Genomic DNA, 18,057 nt, shown 5'->3' with positions numbered 1-18,057 from the left:
CCTGGTGGACTGGGGACATTTACTGTACAATCTACTACATATTCAGTAAATGCTCAGTTAAATCATAGATTGTAGACTAATTTCTATCCAAATAGCTGAAGTTTTAGCAAAGTTATCATGAAAAATCTTCTATCCAGAAAGACTTGTTCTTCTAGAGTTGGAAATGATTGAGATTTCATTGTAAATAGCAGTTTGGGTTTATGTTATTAGTTGTATGATAGCTTATTTAAATTGTCGGCTAGGTAACTGTCTATGGGCTTTCTGGAAACCTAGCCAGACTTTATTATGTTGATTCTATGCATTTTTAATTCCAATCAAGTGACTTAAAAATACTGCTCAGTTGAACTGTGTGAAATTGCTCATATTCAAGCATTCTGGATACAAAACAAAGGCAGTTTCATATAGTTCATCCTAAATGTTTTTAAATACAAGCCTATGGCAAGTTGGGAATTATCTGTACATCATTTATTAATTTTAAATTTAATACATGAATATATTCTTCAAGACACTAACCATGTACGGTAAGGCTGTTGGGTGTAATTGTTCTATGTAAACAGTATATCACAGGTTTTTTAAAAAGTTTGTATAGAATGTTAGGGCCTTTTTAAGTCCTACCCATTCTTTTTCCGGGTAATCAGAGATGCAGCAGATATGAGGATTTTGGAATTCTTCTTTAAACTGACTCTAGGGTGAAAATGCAGATTTATTTCTTTTTTTAACTCACAAACTAATCAGTGTATTTTGAAGATTAATTTTAATAATAGTAATAGCTAGCATTTATTGAATGTATATTAAATGCTGGGTACTGTACTAACCCTACAACTACATTATTAGCAAAGTACTATTATTATCCCTATTTACAAATGAGAAAATTAAAATTTAAGTAACTTGTCCAAGGTTACACATCTATGAATGTCAGAGTCAGGATTAGAATCACTCTTAAACCTACTACTCTGTCCACAGTTTACCTCAAGCAAATTTTTTTTTAACCAGAAAGAAGTACTCATGTTGAAAGATTATGATTGACTTAAACAAGTATATATTTAAGCTATGATTATCATTAGTGTAACCAGGCCCATTTGCATATGAACCATTGTATTATTATGAGAGAGCATCATAAAGCAGTAGAGGACTAAGTACCAAAATGAGTCTTATAGAACATGAGTGCTCTAGGAATCCTATAGGAGTCTTGGAAAGGACAGAATAATTGTGTGCTTTGTCATGGCTAAATCCCAGAAAAATATGGACAAAACTCATAGTATCCAATCATAACTGTATCCACAGCATTCTGGGAACAAACCAAAAGTTCACCACAAATAGGAATGTGGAAAAACCATGGATGGATAATATTGAAGTCCAAGAGGGAGGAGCAAACGTTAAGTCTAATTCTGGGCAGACAACAGTATAGTATGTGAAGGAAGTTGGAAATTTGTGACTGGGCTCTCTAAACCCCAGAACTATGTGGAGAAGTGAGACTTGAAGGATCCCTTATTAGCTATATGTAGCAGATGAGAGAGGATTCAGAGATTAACCAAAATTTCATGGTTGGAATGATTGGCGTAATGCATCAAAAGTAAAAGGATTTATACAGTGGAGAAGAAGATGGGCTCAGGCTTTAGACAGTGAATTTAAGGTGAAGGTAGACTGTTTACAGAAAGCCAGTTTTTTATGTTGGCTATGGTTGACTAGAGTCAACCTCTGACTCATTTACTTTTTTTTTTTTTTTGTAGATGGCCCTTCTGAATTTTTTCTTCCCTGAAGAAAAATCATACTCTGAAGAGGAAAGTAGGCATGTTCGCCGTAATAAAAGAAGCAAAAGCAGTGAAGGAGCAGATGGTAAGTCTATTTGGGTGATCTATTATCACATCTTATGATAAATGAGAGGTACCCTTCTGAGAACTACCTTCTCAAGTGTGCTTTACTATCTCATATACTGTCTATAGATCAATGGTCACAGAAGATTTTTTTCCAGCCTGATCTATGAATCAGTCCATAAAGCTTGATATAAAGCCGATTATACAAGGATCTTCTTTCCTACACTCCCAGATATTTTCGGTCATTTCCCAGTATATCTGAGAGCCATGGTAGCATTTATATCTCTCAAGATCACCCTCCATAAGGACCTCATCTCTCCTGGACACACCCCATATCTACTAAGGCCAGCAAGAGTATTCAGTCCTATTCTTGGAAGTGACAGAGTATCACGGTGGCACTTACATGATGTGTTACTTACAATGGTCATTATGTCAATGTTGGTATCAGCTACCATACTCAAATATGAACTAGAGCTTTTGGAACTCATCTGTAAACTCCTTGAGGGCAGGGGTTCATTTCTCTTTATATAACTCAAGACTCTAGCCTAGTGTCTGGAAATTGTTGGTGTTTTAATATAAGTTGATGATAATGATTTCCCCTTCAGCTAGGTTATGATGTGCTCTTAAAACCCTTCTTACTGAGAGTGACCCGTATTTGAGTTAACTAGCACTACATTTTATGGAGCATAACAAAATGTTGCACTAGCTCCTGGGCAGGGTCTTTGAATTGCTCTGTTTCAACATCGCTCTGTCAAATGACAGAATGTACCTCTTTGGCACAGGAATTTGTAGAATGCAGAGCTCTGGACTGCTGCACAACCATCTGGATTTGAAGACAGCATGTGTCTGGCTACATCTGCCAAAGATATATGCCGGTGGGGGAGGAGGGATGTTACAAAACAATATGAATATATAAAGATGAAAATGAGATTTTTAAGCTGACATTTGTCAGTGTGAGTAAGAGCCAATGATGGAAGCAATTCCAGAAGGCATGAACTATTGAAGAAATGGAGCCAGGAATGTGCCAGTAGGAAAGAGAAGAAGTAGAACTAAAAGTCTGAAAAGGGCTCAGCACAAGAACTCTGTAATTAAACAGGAGAGTCGGAAAAATAAGATAAGTTGTGACATTCTAGTCTCTGGAAGTGAGCCCTTGAAGTTAGATCTGGACCAATGGGGCCATTCACGAAAGCAGACACTTTACATATAATTGATGACTAAGTTCAAGCCTAGGAATGCGGTCCCTAAAGTAAAAGGCACCCATTATTCACATACTGCTTGCAGCCAGTTTCCTAGAAGTCTTCAGAAGGCTATGTGGAAGCTGAGAACTGACCATTATTGTCCCTTTCCTCTCCTAATCATCTCACCCCTTTGATACATGTAGGTTTTTCTATCTTTAGCTCTTCTCCTCAGGCTACTTCTAGAGCCACCAAATCTTTCATATTCCCTGGTTGCTAAGAAGGAGAAGGAAGAGGTGGTAAGGGCAATACCATCTTATGCAGTGGACATGTTCTTCCCTTCTCAAAGTGGGAAGTCTGATAGGTTCTAAAGTTTACCTCTTCATCTGGTCTCCTAAGTTTTTTTCTTAAAGAAGGCCACTTCCTCCTAGATCCCAAACCACTTTATCTGGATCTAGCTACCAGCATCTCTGCTACTGATGTTCTTTACAATGTTTATTCTGTTTTGATACAAAGTATTTTTCTTCTCTAAACAAGGCTGAAACTTCTATTATTAATTTATAACACTCCTTATCTCATTTCCTCCTGGTCTGATAGTCACTAGATTCCAGTCATTTTGTGTTGATGCCAAATTTCTCATACAATATCAGATGCTTTTCTTTAAAAAGTATACCTAGGAGGAATCCACGAGCCCTATAGTTAGGAGTATACAATGTCTGGAGGTCCTGGGATTTGAATAAATTTCTAGCCTTTTACCTGGGAAGCCACAGAACCATTCCTTTAGAGGAGTTGGGTGATCCACTTACTTAAAGAATAAGGAGCCAATCCAAACATCCTTTATATTTGAACCATTCCTATTATTCTATTGAGTGAATGCTATATTTATTCAACGCATTTATCAAATATTTACTGAGAAAATATAGCACCTTATATAATTATAGAATGCATATGCCAGAAGGATAGTGCTATTGTCTATTTTGTTGATTTTTGTGTCCCCATGGGTTAGAAAAGGACATGGTACATAGTAGACTCTTTTTTAAAAATTTTTTTCTTTAATGTTTATTTATTTTTGAGAGAGAGACAGAGTGTGAGCAGGTGAGGGGCAGAGAGAGAGAGAGATACAGAATCCGAAGCAGGCTCCAGGCTCTGAGCTGTCAGCACCATGCCCAACACTGGGCTCAAAATCATGAACCACGAAATCATGACTTGAGCTGAAGTCGGACACTCAACCGACTGAGCCACCCAGGTCCACGCATAGTAGACCCTTAATACATATTTCTTATTGCCCTTAAATAGTTTTTTTTTTTTTTTACAAATAGTTTATTGTCAAATTAGTTTCTACATAACACTCAGTGCTCATCCCCAAAGTGCCCTCCTTCATGCCCATCCCCCCCTCCCCCCCACATCCATCAGTCCTCAGTTTTTGTCAGCATTCAAGAGTCTCTCATGGTTTGCCTCTCTCCCTTTCCCCCACCATTTCCGCCCTTCTTCTCCCCCTTGTTCCTCCGTCAAGTTCCTCCTAATCCTCCTATACGTGCAAACATATGATATTTGTCCTTCTCTGCCTGACTTATTTCGCTCAGCATAACACCCTCAAGGTCCATCCATGTTGCTACACATGGCCAGATTTCATTGTTTCTCATTGCCATGTAGTATTCCATGGTATAGATAAACCACATCTTCTTGATCCATTCATCTGTTGATGGACACTTAGGCTCTTTCCATGTTTTAGCTATTGTGGAGAGTGCTGCTATGAACATTGGGGTACATGTGCTCCTATGCCTCAGCATTTCTGTATCCCTTGGGTAAATTCCTAGCAGTGCTATTGCTGGGTCATAAGGGAGTTCTATTGTTAGTTTCCTGAGGAACCTCCACACTGTTTTCCAGAGGGGCTGTACCAGTTTACATTCCCACCAACAGTGTAGGAGGGTGCCCGTTTCTCCACATCCTCGCCAGCATCTAGAGTTCTCTGATTTGCTCATTTTAGCCACTCTGACTGGCGTGAGGTGGTATCTCAGTGTGGTTTTGATTTGTATTTCCCTGATGAGGAGGGATGCTGAGCATCGTTTCATGTGTCTGTTGGCCATCTGGATGTCCTCTTTGGAGAAGTGTCTGTTCATGTCTTCTGCCCATTTCTTCACTGGGTTGTTTGTTTTTCGGGCGTGGAGTTTGGTGAGTTCCTTATAGATTCTGGATATTAACCCTTTATCTGATATGTCATTTGCAACTATCTTTTCCCATTCCGTTGGTTGCCTATTAATTTTCTGGGTTGTTTCCTTGGCTGTGCAGAAGCTTTTAATCTTGATGAGGTCCCAACAGTTTATTTTTGCTCTCGATTCCCTTGCTTTTGGGGATGTGTCAAGTAAGAAGTTGCTGCGGTGGAGGTCAAGGAGGTTGTTTCCTGCTTTCTCCTCTAGGGTGTTGATAGTTTCCTGTCTCACGTTCAGGTCCTTTATCCATTTTGAGTTGATTTTTGTGCATGGTGTGAGAAAATGATCTAGTTTCATTCTTCTGCATGTTGCTGTCCAGTTCTCCCAACACCATCTGTTAAAAAGGCTGTCTTTTTTCCATTGGATATTCTTTCCTGCTTTGTCAAAGATCAGTTGGCTGTATACTTTTGGGTCCACTTCTGAGTTCTCAATTCTGTTCCATTGGTCTATGGGTCTGTTTTTGTGCCAATACCATACTGTCTTGAGGATGACAGCTTTGTAGTAGAGGCTGAGGTCTGGGATGGTGATACCTCCCGTTTTGGTTTTATTTTTCAGTATTACTTTCACTATTCAGGGTCTGCCCTTAAATAGTTTAACTTACAGTGTAAAAAGATGGACAATAAACAACAATTAGTGGTTGTAAGTTTTATGGAGAGGAATATAGCAGGGCAAAAGGGAGAGAAGGTGATGGTGTATGCTGTAAAGTGATTGGAGAAGGTCCCTCTAATAAGGGAATATTTGAGAAGACTTGAATGAAATGAAGATGTGGACCCTGCATATAATATTTTGAGGATGAAAGGGGCAGAAGAAATAGTACATACAAATGCTCTGAAGCAGAAAAACTTTTGGTATTTTCTAGAAAGATCAGTGTGGCTGGGAACAGAGTGAGCAAGAAAAAGAAGGAAGGAGATGAGATCAATTAGCAAAGTCAAATATATACCCTTGTAAGACAAGGTAAGGACTCTGACTTTTGCACTGTGTGAGATAGGGAACAACTGGAGAATTTTGAACACAGGACTCACAAGATCTGACCTCTGTTTCAATAGAGTCTCTCTGTCTACTGCATTGAAAATGGCTGCAGGGACTGTTGGTGGAAGTGCAAACCAGTGCAGCCATTGTGGAAAACAGTATGGAAGTTCCTCAAAAAGTTAAAAATAGAACTACCCTATGATCCAGTAATCCCATTACTGGGTATTTACCCAAAGACTACAAGAACACTAACTCAAAAGGATACATGCAGCCCTGTTTATGGCAGCATTATTCACAACAGCCAAGACAGAGAGAGACACAGACAGAAATAGAGAGAGAGAGAGAAAGAGAAATTACTTAAATAAATAAAATCAGAAATGAAGGACAAATAACAACCAATACTAGAGAAATACAAAGAACTATAAGAGAATATTATGAAAAATTATATGCCGAGGGGGAGGCAAGATGGTGGAGAAGTAGGGAGCTCTGTACATTTCACTCGCCCCCATCTCTCACATGGAGAAGGCCTGAAGCCACCCTTATAGAATCCAAGAGTTTGAGAGGAAAAGGAGACAGAGTCTACTGAGAAAACCTTATATCATGAGTGCGAACTGGAGAAGATAAAAACGGGCCAGGACGGGAGGCACGGAGGGAGGGGAAGGAGCCCCCTTTGTGGGGAACTGCAATGAGTTTAGGGAAAAAAAGAAAGAGCAGCCAAAACTGCTCAAAACACTGTCCCTGTTGCTGGAGAAGAGAAAAACCTCGCCTGGGGACACAGAGGGATCTGGTTTTCTGCTTTCCAACTGACCCTAGGTGGGATGCACTGTTCCTAGGCAACCCTGGAGAAACTGCTCCTCACTTGCCAGCTCGACCTGGAGGGGAAGCGGCTGCACCTGAAGCCGAGCTGCAGTGCTTCTGGCTTGGCGCGATTCCCAGAGGGGAGGCGGGAAACTTGAAACTGCTTGGAGGGACTTGCCTGCTAGTTTATATTTCCGGCGCTATCAATGGGGCGCGTGGACCAAGATCTGGAAACAAGGTCTGGCTTAGGATCTAGAGCATGGCCCACCTTGTCAACACCCACGTCACAAGGGAGATCAGACCCAAAAGAGGCTACCTCAAGAAACAAGCCAAAGTACACATCGTGGAGAGTCCCAAATACCACTATGAGTAGGGAAATAAAATAGCCAAGGTCTCAACCAAGAGATACGAAGAGACACCATTCAAAGAACACTTCCTGAATGGACAGGCCCTGGACAGTCAAAGAGCCTTCTTTGGTACAGCAGCACTCACAGGTGCAGAGAGCATAACAAGCTTTCATTTATTTATTTTTAATGTTTTAATGTTTTATTTAGTTCAGAGAGAGAGAGACAGCATGATCAGGGGAGGGTCAGAGAGAGAGGGAGATATAGAATCCGAAGCAGGCTCCAGGCTCTAAGCTAGCTGTCAGCACAGAGCCCGATGAGGGATTCGAACCCAGAAGCAGTGAGATCATGAGCTGAGCCGAGTGTCAGATGCTTAACCAAATGAGCCACCCAGGAGCTCAAGTGTCCATAACAAGCTTTTAAAACTAACAAGATATAGAAAGCTAACCAAAATGACGAAATGCTAGAACTCTCCTCCAAAGAAATTCCAGGAAGAAATGACAACTAAAGAACTGCTCAAAACAGATATAAGCAACATAACTGAACAAGAATTTAGAACAATAGTCATAAAATTAATCGTTGGACTTGAAAAACGGCACTGAAGACATCAGAGAAACTATTGCTACAAAGACTATGGAGCTTAAAAGCCGTTGTGATAAGGGGCACCTGGGTGTCTCAGTCGGTTAAGCATCTGACTTCGGCTCAGGTCATGATCTCATGGTTCGTCGGTTCAAGCCCCACATCAGGCTCTATGCTGACAGTTCAGAGCCTGGGGCATGTCTTTGGATTCTGTGTCTCCCTGTCTTTCTGACCCTCCCCTGCTCATGCTGTCTCTCTCTCTCAGAAATAAAAACATTAAAAAATTTAAAAAGAAAAAAAAATAGTTGTGATGAATTTAAAAATGTTCTAAATGAGATGCATAATAACTTGGAGGCGTCCAATGCATGGATTGAAGAGGCAGAGAGGAGAATAAGCAATTTAGAAGACACAATTACAGAAAAAGAGGAAGCTGAGGAAAAAGAGAGATAAACTGATCCAGGAACACGAAAGGAGAGTTTGAGAGCTCAGCGATACAATCAAATGGAACATTATCCATATCATAGGAATTCCAGAAGAGGAAGAGACAGGGAAAGTCGCTGAAGGAGTCCTTGAACAAATTATAGTAGAGAACTTCCCCAACCTGGAGACGGAAGTAGATGTTGAAATTCAAGAGGCAGAGAGAACTCCCCTCAGATGTAACTTGACTCTATCTTTCACACGACATATCATAGTGAAACTGGCAAAATATAAAGACAAAGAGAGATTTCTGAAAGCAGCTAGGGAGAAAAGGGCCCTAACGTAAAAAGGGAAGCCTATCAGAGGGGTTACAGACCTATCTGCTGAAACTTGGCAGGCCAGAAAGGAATGGCAGGAAATATACAATGTGATGAACAGAAGAAGTATGCAGCCACGAATCCTCTATCCAGCAAGCCCGTAACTCAGAATAGAAGGAGAGATAAAAGTCTTTCCAAATAAACAAAAATGGAAAGAACTTGTCATCACTAAACGAGCCCTACAAGAAATCCTGAGGGGGACTCTATGAGTGAACTGTTGCAAGGAACACAAGGGACCAGAGAAACCACTGCAAGCATGAATCCTACAAAGGACACGATGACTCTAAACTCATATTGTTCAATAGTAACACTGAATATAAATGGGCGGAATGCTCCAATCAAAAGACATAGGGTAGCAGAATGGATAAAAACAAAATGCATCTATTTGCTATCTACAGGAAACTCAAATTAGACCTAGGGCGCCTTCAGATTGAAAGTAAGGGGATGGAGAAATATCTATCATGCTACTGGAAGTCAAAAGAAAGCTGAAGTAGCTATACTTATATCAGACAAACTGGACTTTAAAGTAAAGACAGTAACAAGGGATGAAGAAGGGCATTATATAATAATTACAGGGTCTATCCATCAGGAACAAACATAACAATTAAAAATGTCTACGCACCAAATCCGGAAGCACCTAAATACATAAAACAATCACAAACAGAAACAATATTATGGATAAGAATGTGCTAATAGTAGGGGACTTTAATACTCCACTTACAGCAATGGATAGATCAACTAGACAGAAAATCACTAAAGAAACAAAGGACGTGAATGACACATTGGACCAGATGGATGTGACAGGTATATTTAGAACTCTATATCCTGATGCCATGGAATTCACTTTTTTCTCAAGTGCACATGGCACATTTTCCAAGATAGATCATTCTCAGACATAAAGTAGCCCTCAATAAATATAAAAGAATTGAGGGGGGGCTGGGTAACTCCCTTGGTTGGGCATCTGACTTGGGCTCAGGTCGTGACCTCATGATTCGTGGGTTCAAGACCCGTGTTGGGTTCAGTGCTGACAGCCGGATCAGAGCCTGGAGCGTGCTTCAGATTCTGTACCTCCCTATCTCTCTGACCCTCCACTGCTCACCCTCTTTCTCTCTGTCTCTTAGAAATAAATAAAACAATTAAAAATTTTAATAAAAATAAATAAATAAATAAACATAAAAGAATAGAGATTATACCATGCACACTTACAGATCACAATGCTATGAAAGTTGAAATCAATCACACAAGGAAGTCTGGAAAACCTCCAAAAGCATGGAGGTTAAAAAATACTCTACGAAAGAACAAATGGGCCAATCAGGCAATTAGAGAAGAAATTTAAAAATATATGGAAGCAAATGAAAATGAAAATACAAGAATCCAAACTCTATGGGATGCAGCAAAGGGAGTCCTAAGAGGAAAGTACATTGCACTCCAGGCCTATTTCAAGAAATTAGAAAAAGCACAAGTACAAAATCTAACAGTGCACGTAAAGGAACTAAAATTAGAACAACAAAAACACCGCAAACCCAGTAGGAGAAGAGAAATAATAAAAATCATGGCAGAAATAGACTATATAGAAACCAAACCAAATCAAACCAAACCAAAACAAAACAAAACACAGATCAATGAAACCAAGAGTTGGTTTTTTGAAAAAATGAACAAAATTGACAAACCTCTAGCCAGGCTTCTCAAAAAGAAGAGAGCACTCAAATAGACAAAATCATGAATGAAAATGGACTGATTACAACCAACCCCTCAGAAATACAAGCAATTATCGGTGAATACTATGAAAAATTATATGCCAACAAATTGGACAACTTAGAAGAAATGAACAAATTCCGAAACACACACTCACTACCAAAATTCACAAGGGAAGAGAAAGAAAATCTGAACAGACCCATAACTAGTGAAGAAATTCAATCAGTTATCAAAAATTTCCCAAGAAATAAGAGCCCTGGGCCAGATGGCTTACCTGAGGAAGACTACCAGACATTTAAAACAGAATTAATACCCATTCTGCTCAAGCTATTACAAAAAATAGAAATCGAAGGAAATCTTCCAGACTCATTTTATGAAGCCAGCATCACTCTGATTCCCAAGCCAGACAGAGATCCAGCTAAAAAAGAGAACTACAGGCCAATATCCTTGATGAATACGGATGCAAAAATTCTCAACAAGATCCTTGCAAATCTAATCCAGCAGCATATCAAAAGAATCATCCACCAAGATCAAGTGGGATTCATTCCTGGGTTACAGGGCTGGTTCAACATTCGCAAATCAATCAATGTGATCCATCATATCAATAAAAGAAAAGATAAAAACCATATGATCCTGTCAATAGATGCAGAAAAAGCATTTGACAAAATACAGCATCCCTTCTTAATAAAGACTCTCGAGAAAGTTGGGATAGAAGGAACCTACTTAAACATCATCAAAGCCATCTATGAGAAGCCTTCAGCTAACATCATCCTCAACGGGGAAAAACTGAGAGCTTTCCCCCTGAGATCAGGAACACGACAGGGATGTCCACTCTCACCACTGTTGTTTAACATAGTGCTGGAAGTCCTAGCATCAGCCATCAGACAACAAAAGGAAATCAAAGGCATCAGAATTGGCAAAGAGGAAGTCAAACTTTCACTCTTCGCAGATGACATGATACTCTACATAGAAAACCCGACAGACTCCACCAGAAGCCTACTAGAACTGATCCAAGAATTCAGCCAAGTTGCAGGGTACAAAATCAACGTACAGAAATCGGTTGCATTTTTATACACCAATAATGAAGCAACAGAAAGAGAAATCAAGAAACTGATCCCATTCACAATTGCACAAAAAACCATAAAATACCTCGGAATAAACCTAACCAAGGATACAAGAGATCTGTATGATGAAAACTATAGAAAACTTATGAAGGAAATTGAAGAAGACACAAAGAAATGGAAAAACATTCCATGCTCATGGATAGGAAGAATAAATATAGTTAAGATGTCATTACTACCTAAAGCACTCTACACATTCAATGCAATTCCAATCAAAATTGCACCAGCATACTTCTCAAAACTAGAACAAACTATCCAAAAATTTGTATGGAACCACAAAAGACCCCGAATAGCCAAAGTAATACTGAAAAATAAAACCAAAACGGGAGGTATCACCATCCCAGACTTCAGCCTCTACTACAAAGCTGTCATCCTCAAGACAGTATGGTATTGGCACAAAAACAGACACATAGACCAATGGAACAGAATTGAGAACTCAGAAGTGGACCCAAAAGTATACAGCCAACTGATCTTTGACAAAGCAGGAAAGAATATCCAATGGAAAAAAGACAGCCTTTTTAACAGATGGTGTTGGGAGAACTGGACAGCAACATGCAGAAGAATGAAACTAGATCATTTTCTCACACCATGCACAAAAATCAACTCAAAATGGATAAAGGACCTGAACGTGAGACAGGAAACTATCAACACCCTAGAGGAGAAAGCAGGAAACAACCTCCTTGACCTCCACCGCAGCAACTTCTTACTTGACACATCCCCAAAAGCAAGGGAATCAAGAGCAAAAATAAACTGTTGGGACCTCATCAAGATTAAAAGCTTCTGCACAGCCAAGGAAACAACCCAGAAAATTAATAGGCAACCAACGGAATGGGAAAAGATAGTTGCAAATGACATATCAGATAAAGGGTTAATATCCAGAATCTATAAGGAACTCACCAAACTACACGCCCGAAAAACAAACAACCCAGTGAAGAAATGGGCAGAAGACATGAACAGACACTTCTCCAAAGAGGACATCCAGATGGCCAACAGACACATGAAACGATGCTCAGCATCCCTCCTCATCAGGGAAATACAAATCAAAACCACACTGAGATACCACCTCACGCCAGTCAGAGTGGCTAAAATGAGCAAATCAGAGAACTCTAGATGCTGGCGAGGATGTGGAGAAACGGGCACCCTCCTACACTGTTGGTGGGAATGTAAACTGGTACAGCCCCTCTGGAAAACAGTGTGGAGGTTCCTCAGGAAACTAACAATAGAACTCCCTTATGACCCAGCAATAGCACTGCTAGGAATTTACCCAAGGGATACAGAAATGCTGAGGCATAGGAGCACATGTACCCCAATGTTCATAGCAGCACTCTCCACAATAGCTAAAACATGGAAAGAGCCTAAGTGTCCATCAACAGATGAATGGATCAAGAAGATGTGGTTTATCTATACCATGGAATACTACATGGCAATGAGAAACAATGAAATCTGGCCATGTGTAGCAACATGGATGGACCTTGAGGGTGTTATGCTGAGCGAAATAAGTCAGGCAGAGAAGGACAAATATCATATGTTTGCACGTATAGGAGGATTAGGAGGAACTTGACGGAGGAACAAGGGGGAGAAGAAGGGCGGAAATGGTGGGGCAAAGGGAGAGAGGCAAACCATGAGAGACTCTTGAATGCTGACAAAAACTGAGGACTGATGGATGTGGAGGGGAGGGGGGGATGGGCATGCAGGAGGACACTTGTGGGGATGAGCACTGAGTGTTATTTCGAAACTAATTTGACAATAAACTATTTGTAAAAAAATAAAATAAAATAAAATATAGCGAGTACAAATTTGCCAAAAAAAAATTTTTTTTTCTTTATCAGTACATTTTTCAAATTGAAATGTTATATGTCTTTGTGTGGGTCTGCTTTTGCTGATTTTGAAGGGAGTATTCTGTGTCTCCTGGATCTGGATGTCTGTTTCCTCCCCCAAAGTAAGAAAATTTTCAACTATTATTTCCTCAAATATATTTTCTGCCCCCTTTTCTCTTTCTTCTTTTGGGAATCCCATAATATGAATGTCAGTATATGTGCACCTTTGTCAACATAAATCTCAACACAGGGCTTAATCTCATGAACGGTGGGATCATGGCTTGAACAAAAATCAAGAGTCAGATGCGCAACCAACTTAGCCAGGCATGCACCCCTGCTTTTGTTGATTTTGATGACAGTTCTCTGTACCTCCTAGATCTGGATACTTGTTTCTTTCCAAACATTAGGGATGTTTTCAGCCATTATTTCTTCTTAAAATTTCTGCCATTGTCTCTCTCTCTTCTGCTTATATGACTCCTGTGAAACAAATATTATTATGTTTGCTGAAATCACTGAGTTCTCTAAGTCTATTCTCATTTTACATAATTCTTCTTTCTTTTCTTCCACCTTCATAGCCTTCATTACATTGTCTGCTAGCTCATTAATTCATTCTTCTTCTTCCAGCCTGCTGTTTATTGCATCAAGCATGTTTCTAATCTTGTTTATTGCATTCTTCATCTCTGATTCTTTTAAAACTCTTTTATCTCTGTCGTAAGGGTCTCACTGATGTCTTCAGTTTTTTTCTCAAGCCCAGTGAGTAACATATGTTCATTGCTTTAAATTCTCTATCAGGAATGTTGCTTAGATCTCTTTTGCTTAGATCTCTGGCTTTGGCCTTATCTTGTTCTTTCATTTGGTATAAATTCCTCTATCAACTCATTTTTTCTACATCTTTGCCTCCTTCTGTGTTTTAGAAAAGCAAGTTATGTCTCTTTCTCCTGAAAGTAACATCCTTATGAAGAAGAAGTCATATAATGTCTATGGCTTGGCACTTCAGAGAGTATTTCCACTATGTCCTCTGCTTGCTCTGCTGTTATGTTCTGGCTCCTCTATCCTTTAGGCTAGTCATCTGCAGAGGCTCTCCTTGCCTGCCATGGGATGTGTTTGGTCCCTGGTCTACATGTTGTGAGTTTTAACTAGGTATGCTCCAGTCTGCTTATGAAATGAGACATGTCACCACCTTCACCAGACTGAGGCCCTGAAAAACTCTCTGGTAGAGACATGTGCTGTGGGCAGGGGTTTGTGCTGGTCTTCTGGTGGTGGGGCCTTCCACATGGGGACTAAAGTGTGACTGAGAAGGGCAGTTCCACCACAGCACAGTGGGATGGAGCTTAGTGTAAACAAGTTAGGCAGCCCATGCCTACACTGTGCTACTTCCCAGAGGTGGTTGTATGTCTATTCTAAGGGGTGGGGAAGGGAAATGTTGCTGGCTAGCTCCTTTGTATCTGGAGTGTTGTCTCCATGAATGCTGCCTCTCAGGGACTCTCTCTGAGCAAAGCAAATAATCTCCCCACTGTGTGCCCTGGGCTTTCTTCAGATCACCTTTTTTTCTTATTTTTTTCTTAAATAGTTTATTGTCAAATTGGTTTCCATATACCACCTAGTGGTCATCCCAATAAGTGCCCTCCTCCTTGCCCATCATCCCCCTTTCCCCTCCCCCCCACCTCCATCGGCCCTCAGTTTGTTCCTAGCATTCAAGAGTCTCTCATGGTTTGCCTCTCTTCCTCTCCCCAACTATTTTTCTCCCTCCTCCTTTTAATGCTGTATACCCCTGGGTTGTTTGCCTGACTTTCTCCAAGAGTATTGCAGTGCTCTCCAGGCTCTATCTCAGTCAAGCCTGCTCCCTTTTAAATTCCAGACTTTTAGCCCCAGTGGTGCAAGAATTCATAAAATTTAGTCCCTCTTGTTTTACAAGCCAATGGTTTTGGGGAAACATTCTCCTTCTGCATTCCCCTGTGTGCCCCTCTCTCTCACCCTTCTCTGCAATCATGGCTCCCTGCCCTCTGCAGCAGGCAGGAGACATTTCTCCCCTAAACATATCTGTGCACTTCTTACATTTTTTGAAGTGGCCCCTTCTCTCCTTTTAATTGTAGAGTTTGTTTGGCCCATCTTCATATTGATTTCTGTGGTGTGTTGGGTGATTTAATAATTATCTAGTTGGATTCATGGGGCAAGGCGAGCCTAGATTCCTCCTACATCACTTCCATCTTCCTGTCTCCAGAAGTATACTTATGGTGATGAATACTGAGTAATGTATAGAATTGTTGAATCATTATGTTGTACACCTGATACTGTTATAATTCTGTATGCTAATTATACTTCAATAAAAAAGGAATTAGGAAGACAGAGTAGGAGGAGGACCCTAGGCTTGCCTCATCCCTTGAACACAGAGAGATAAATATCAAGTCATTCTGAATAACCAAGAAATCAATCTGAGGACTGACAGAAAAAACTTCACTACTAGAGGGAGAGAGGAGGCTACATTGTGGACTGTAGGAGGTACAGAGACATGTTTTAGGGGAGGAACAAATCATGGTTGCTGTAGAGAGTAGGGAGTCCTGGTCACACACACACACACACACACACACACACACACACAGAGGGGGAGAGACTGAGAGAGAGAGAGAGAGAAATGTACAGCGGATCACAAAAGGAAAGTATATCTTCAATGGCATTGACTAGGTCATGCTGAATAAGAAAAGTATGCAGGCAAGAATACTTTATCTAGCAAGCCTGTCATTCAGAATAGAAGGAGAGATAACTTCCTAGACAAACAAAACTAAAGGAGTTCAGGACCACTATATCAGCCCTGCAAGAAATATTAAAGGGGACACTTTGGGTGGGAAAGAAAGAACAAAAGCACAATAAAAACAGAAAAGAATAGAGAAAATCTCCAGAAACAATAACAAAATACATAATAAAATGCCACTAAATTCATATCTATTGATAATTACTGTGAATGTAAATGGACTAAATTCTCCAATCAAAAGTCATAGGGTATCAGAATGGATAAAAACAACAAGATTTGGGCACTTGGGTTAGTTAAGTCAGTTAAGTGTCCAACTCTTAATTTTAGCTTAGGTTATGATCTCACAGTTCATGAGTTCAGGACCCACATTAGGCTCTTCACTGACAGAACGGAGCCTGCTTGGGTTTCTCTCTCTCCCTTTTTACTCTACCCCTTCCCCACTCATGCTCTCTGTGTCTCTTTCTTTCTCTCAAAATAAATATATAAACTTTAAAAAAAAAACCCAAGACTCATCTGTATGCTGCCTATAGGAGACTCATTTTAGACCTAATGACACCTACAGATTGAAAATGATGTGGTGGTATACAGAAAAATAAATTCAAAATGAATGAAAGACATAAATGTGAGATAGGAAACCATCAAAATCCTACAGGAGAAAATAGGCAGCAACTTCTTTGACCACAACTGTGCAACTTTTTACTAGACACGTCCCCAGAGGCAAGGGAAATAAAAATACAATTAATTATTGGGACCTCATCAAGATGGAAAGCTTTGCACAGTGAAGGAAACAATCAACAAAACTAAAAGGCAACCAATGGAATGGGAGAAGATATTTGTAAATGACATATCAGATAAAGGGTTGGTATCCAAAATCCAAAGAACATATCAAACTCAACACCCAATAAACAAATAATCTAATGAAGAAATGGGCAGAAGACATGAATAGACACTTTTTCAAAGAAGACATCCAGATGGCTAACAGGCACATGAAAAGATGCTCAACGTTTCTCATCATCAGGGAAATAGAAATCAAAACCACAATGAGATACCACCTCATACTGATCAGAGTAGTTAAAATTAACTCCGGAAACAACAGATATTGGAGAGGATGTGGAGAAAGGGGAACACTTGTAAAGTGTTGGTGGGAATGGAAACTGTTACAGCCACTCTGGAATACAGTATGAAGGTTTCTCAAAAAATTAAAAATAGAACTACCCTACAACCCAGCAATTGCACTATTAGGTATTTATCCAAAGGATATAAAAATGCTGATTTGAAGGGACACACGCACCCCAATGTTTATAGCATCACTATCAACAATAGCCAGATTATAGAAAGAGCCCAAATGTCGATCAAGCAGTGAATGGATAAAGATGTGATATATATGGAATATAACTCAATGACCAAAAAGAATGAAATCTTGCCATTTGAAACAACATGGATAGAACTAGAGTGTATGATGCTAAATGAAATAAGTCAGGAAGAGAAAGAAATATCATATAATTTCACCATATGTGTAATTTAAGAAATAAAATAGATGAATATAGGGAAGGGGAAGGAAAAATAAGAGAAAAACCGAGAGGGAGACAAACCATAAATACAGAAAACAAACTGAGGGTTGCTGGAGGGGAAGTCAGTGGTGGGATGTGCTAAATGGGTGATGGGCATTAAGGAAGGCACTTGTTGGGATGAGCACTGGGTGTTAATATATGACTGATGAATCACTAGGTTCTGCTCCTGAAACCAATACTACACTGGGTGTTAACTAACTTGGCTTTAAATAAATAAATTTAAAAATAAATAAATATATTTCACAGCTAAAAAATGAATGTTGTGTCAAGAATCTGCATTTTTTACAAGCTATTCAAGTGATTCTTGTCGCCACTGAAGTTTGAGAACTAGAGTAGGAGACAAACACTTTCATATGTTGCTGATAGGAGTGCAAGTCAATGGTACTTTATTGGAGTTCATTTTAGTAGAAACCTTCTCAAC

At 39.8% G+C, this 18,057-nt stretch overlaps 1 protein-coding gene across 1 annotated transcript in view; it reads left to right on the top strand.

Moving 5' to 3' along the window:
• Positions 1 to 1,730: 1,730 nt before the first annotated feature.
• EDA (ectodysplasin A) overlaps positions 1,731 to 18,057 on the top strand; it is a 146,663-nt gene continuing 130,336 nt past the window's right edge. Inside the window, exon 1 of the mRNA XM_039253352.1 lies at positions 1,731 to 1,836. Coding sequence (XP_039109283.1) covers positions 1,731 to 1,836 — 106 coding nt within the window. The remainder of the gene's footprint in view (positions 1,837 to 18,057) is intronic.

The sequence above is a fragment of the Hyaena hyaena genome, unplaced genomic scaffold (genome assembly GCF_003009895.1).
Source record: "Hyaena hyaena isolate Hyena2069 unplaced genomic scaffold, ASM300989v1 scaffold_451, whole genome shotgun sequence".
NCBI lineage: Eukaryota > Metazoa > Chordata > Mammalia > Carnivora > Hyaenidae > Hyaena > Hyaena hyaena.
Note: the sequence above shows the minus strand (reverse complement) of the source record. Positions and strands in the feature narration are given on the sequence as shown.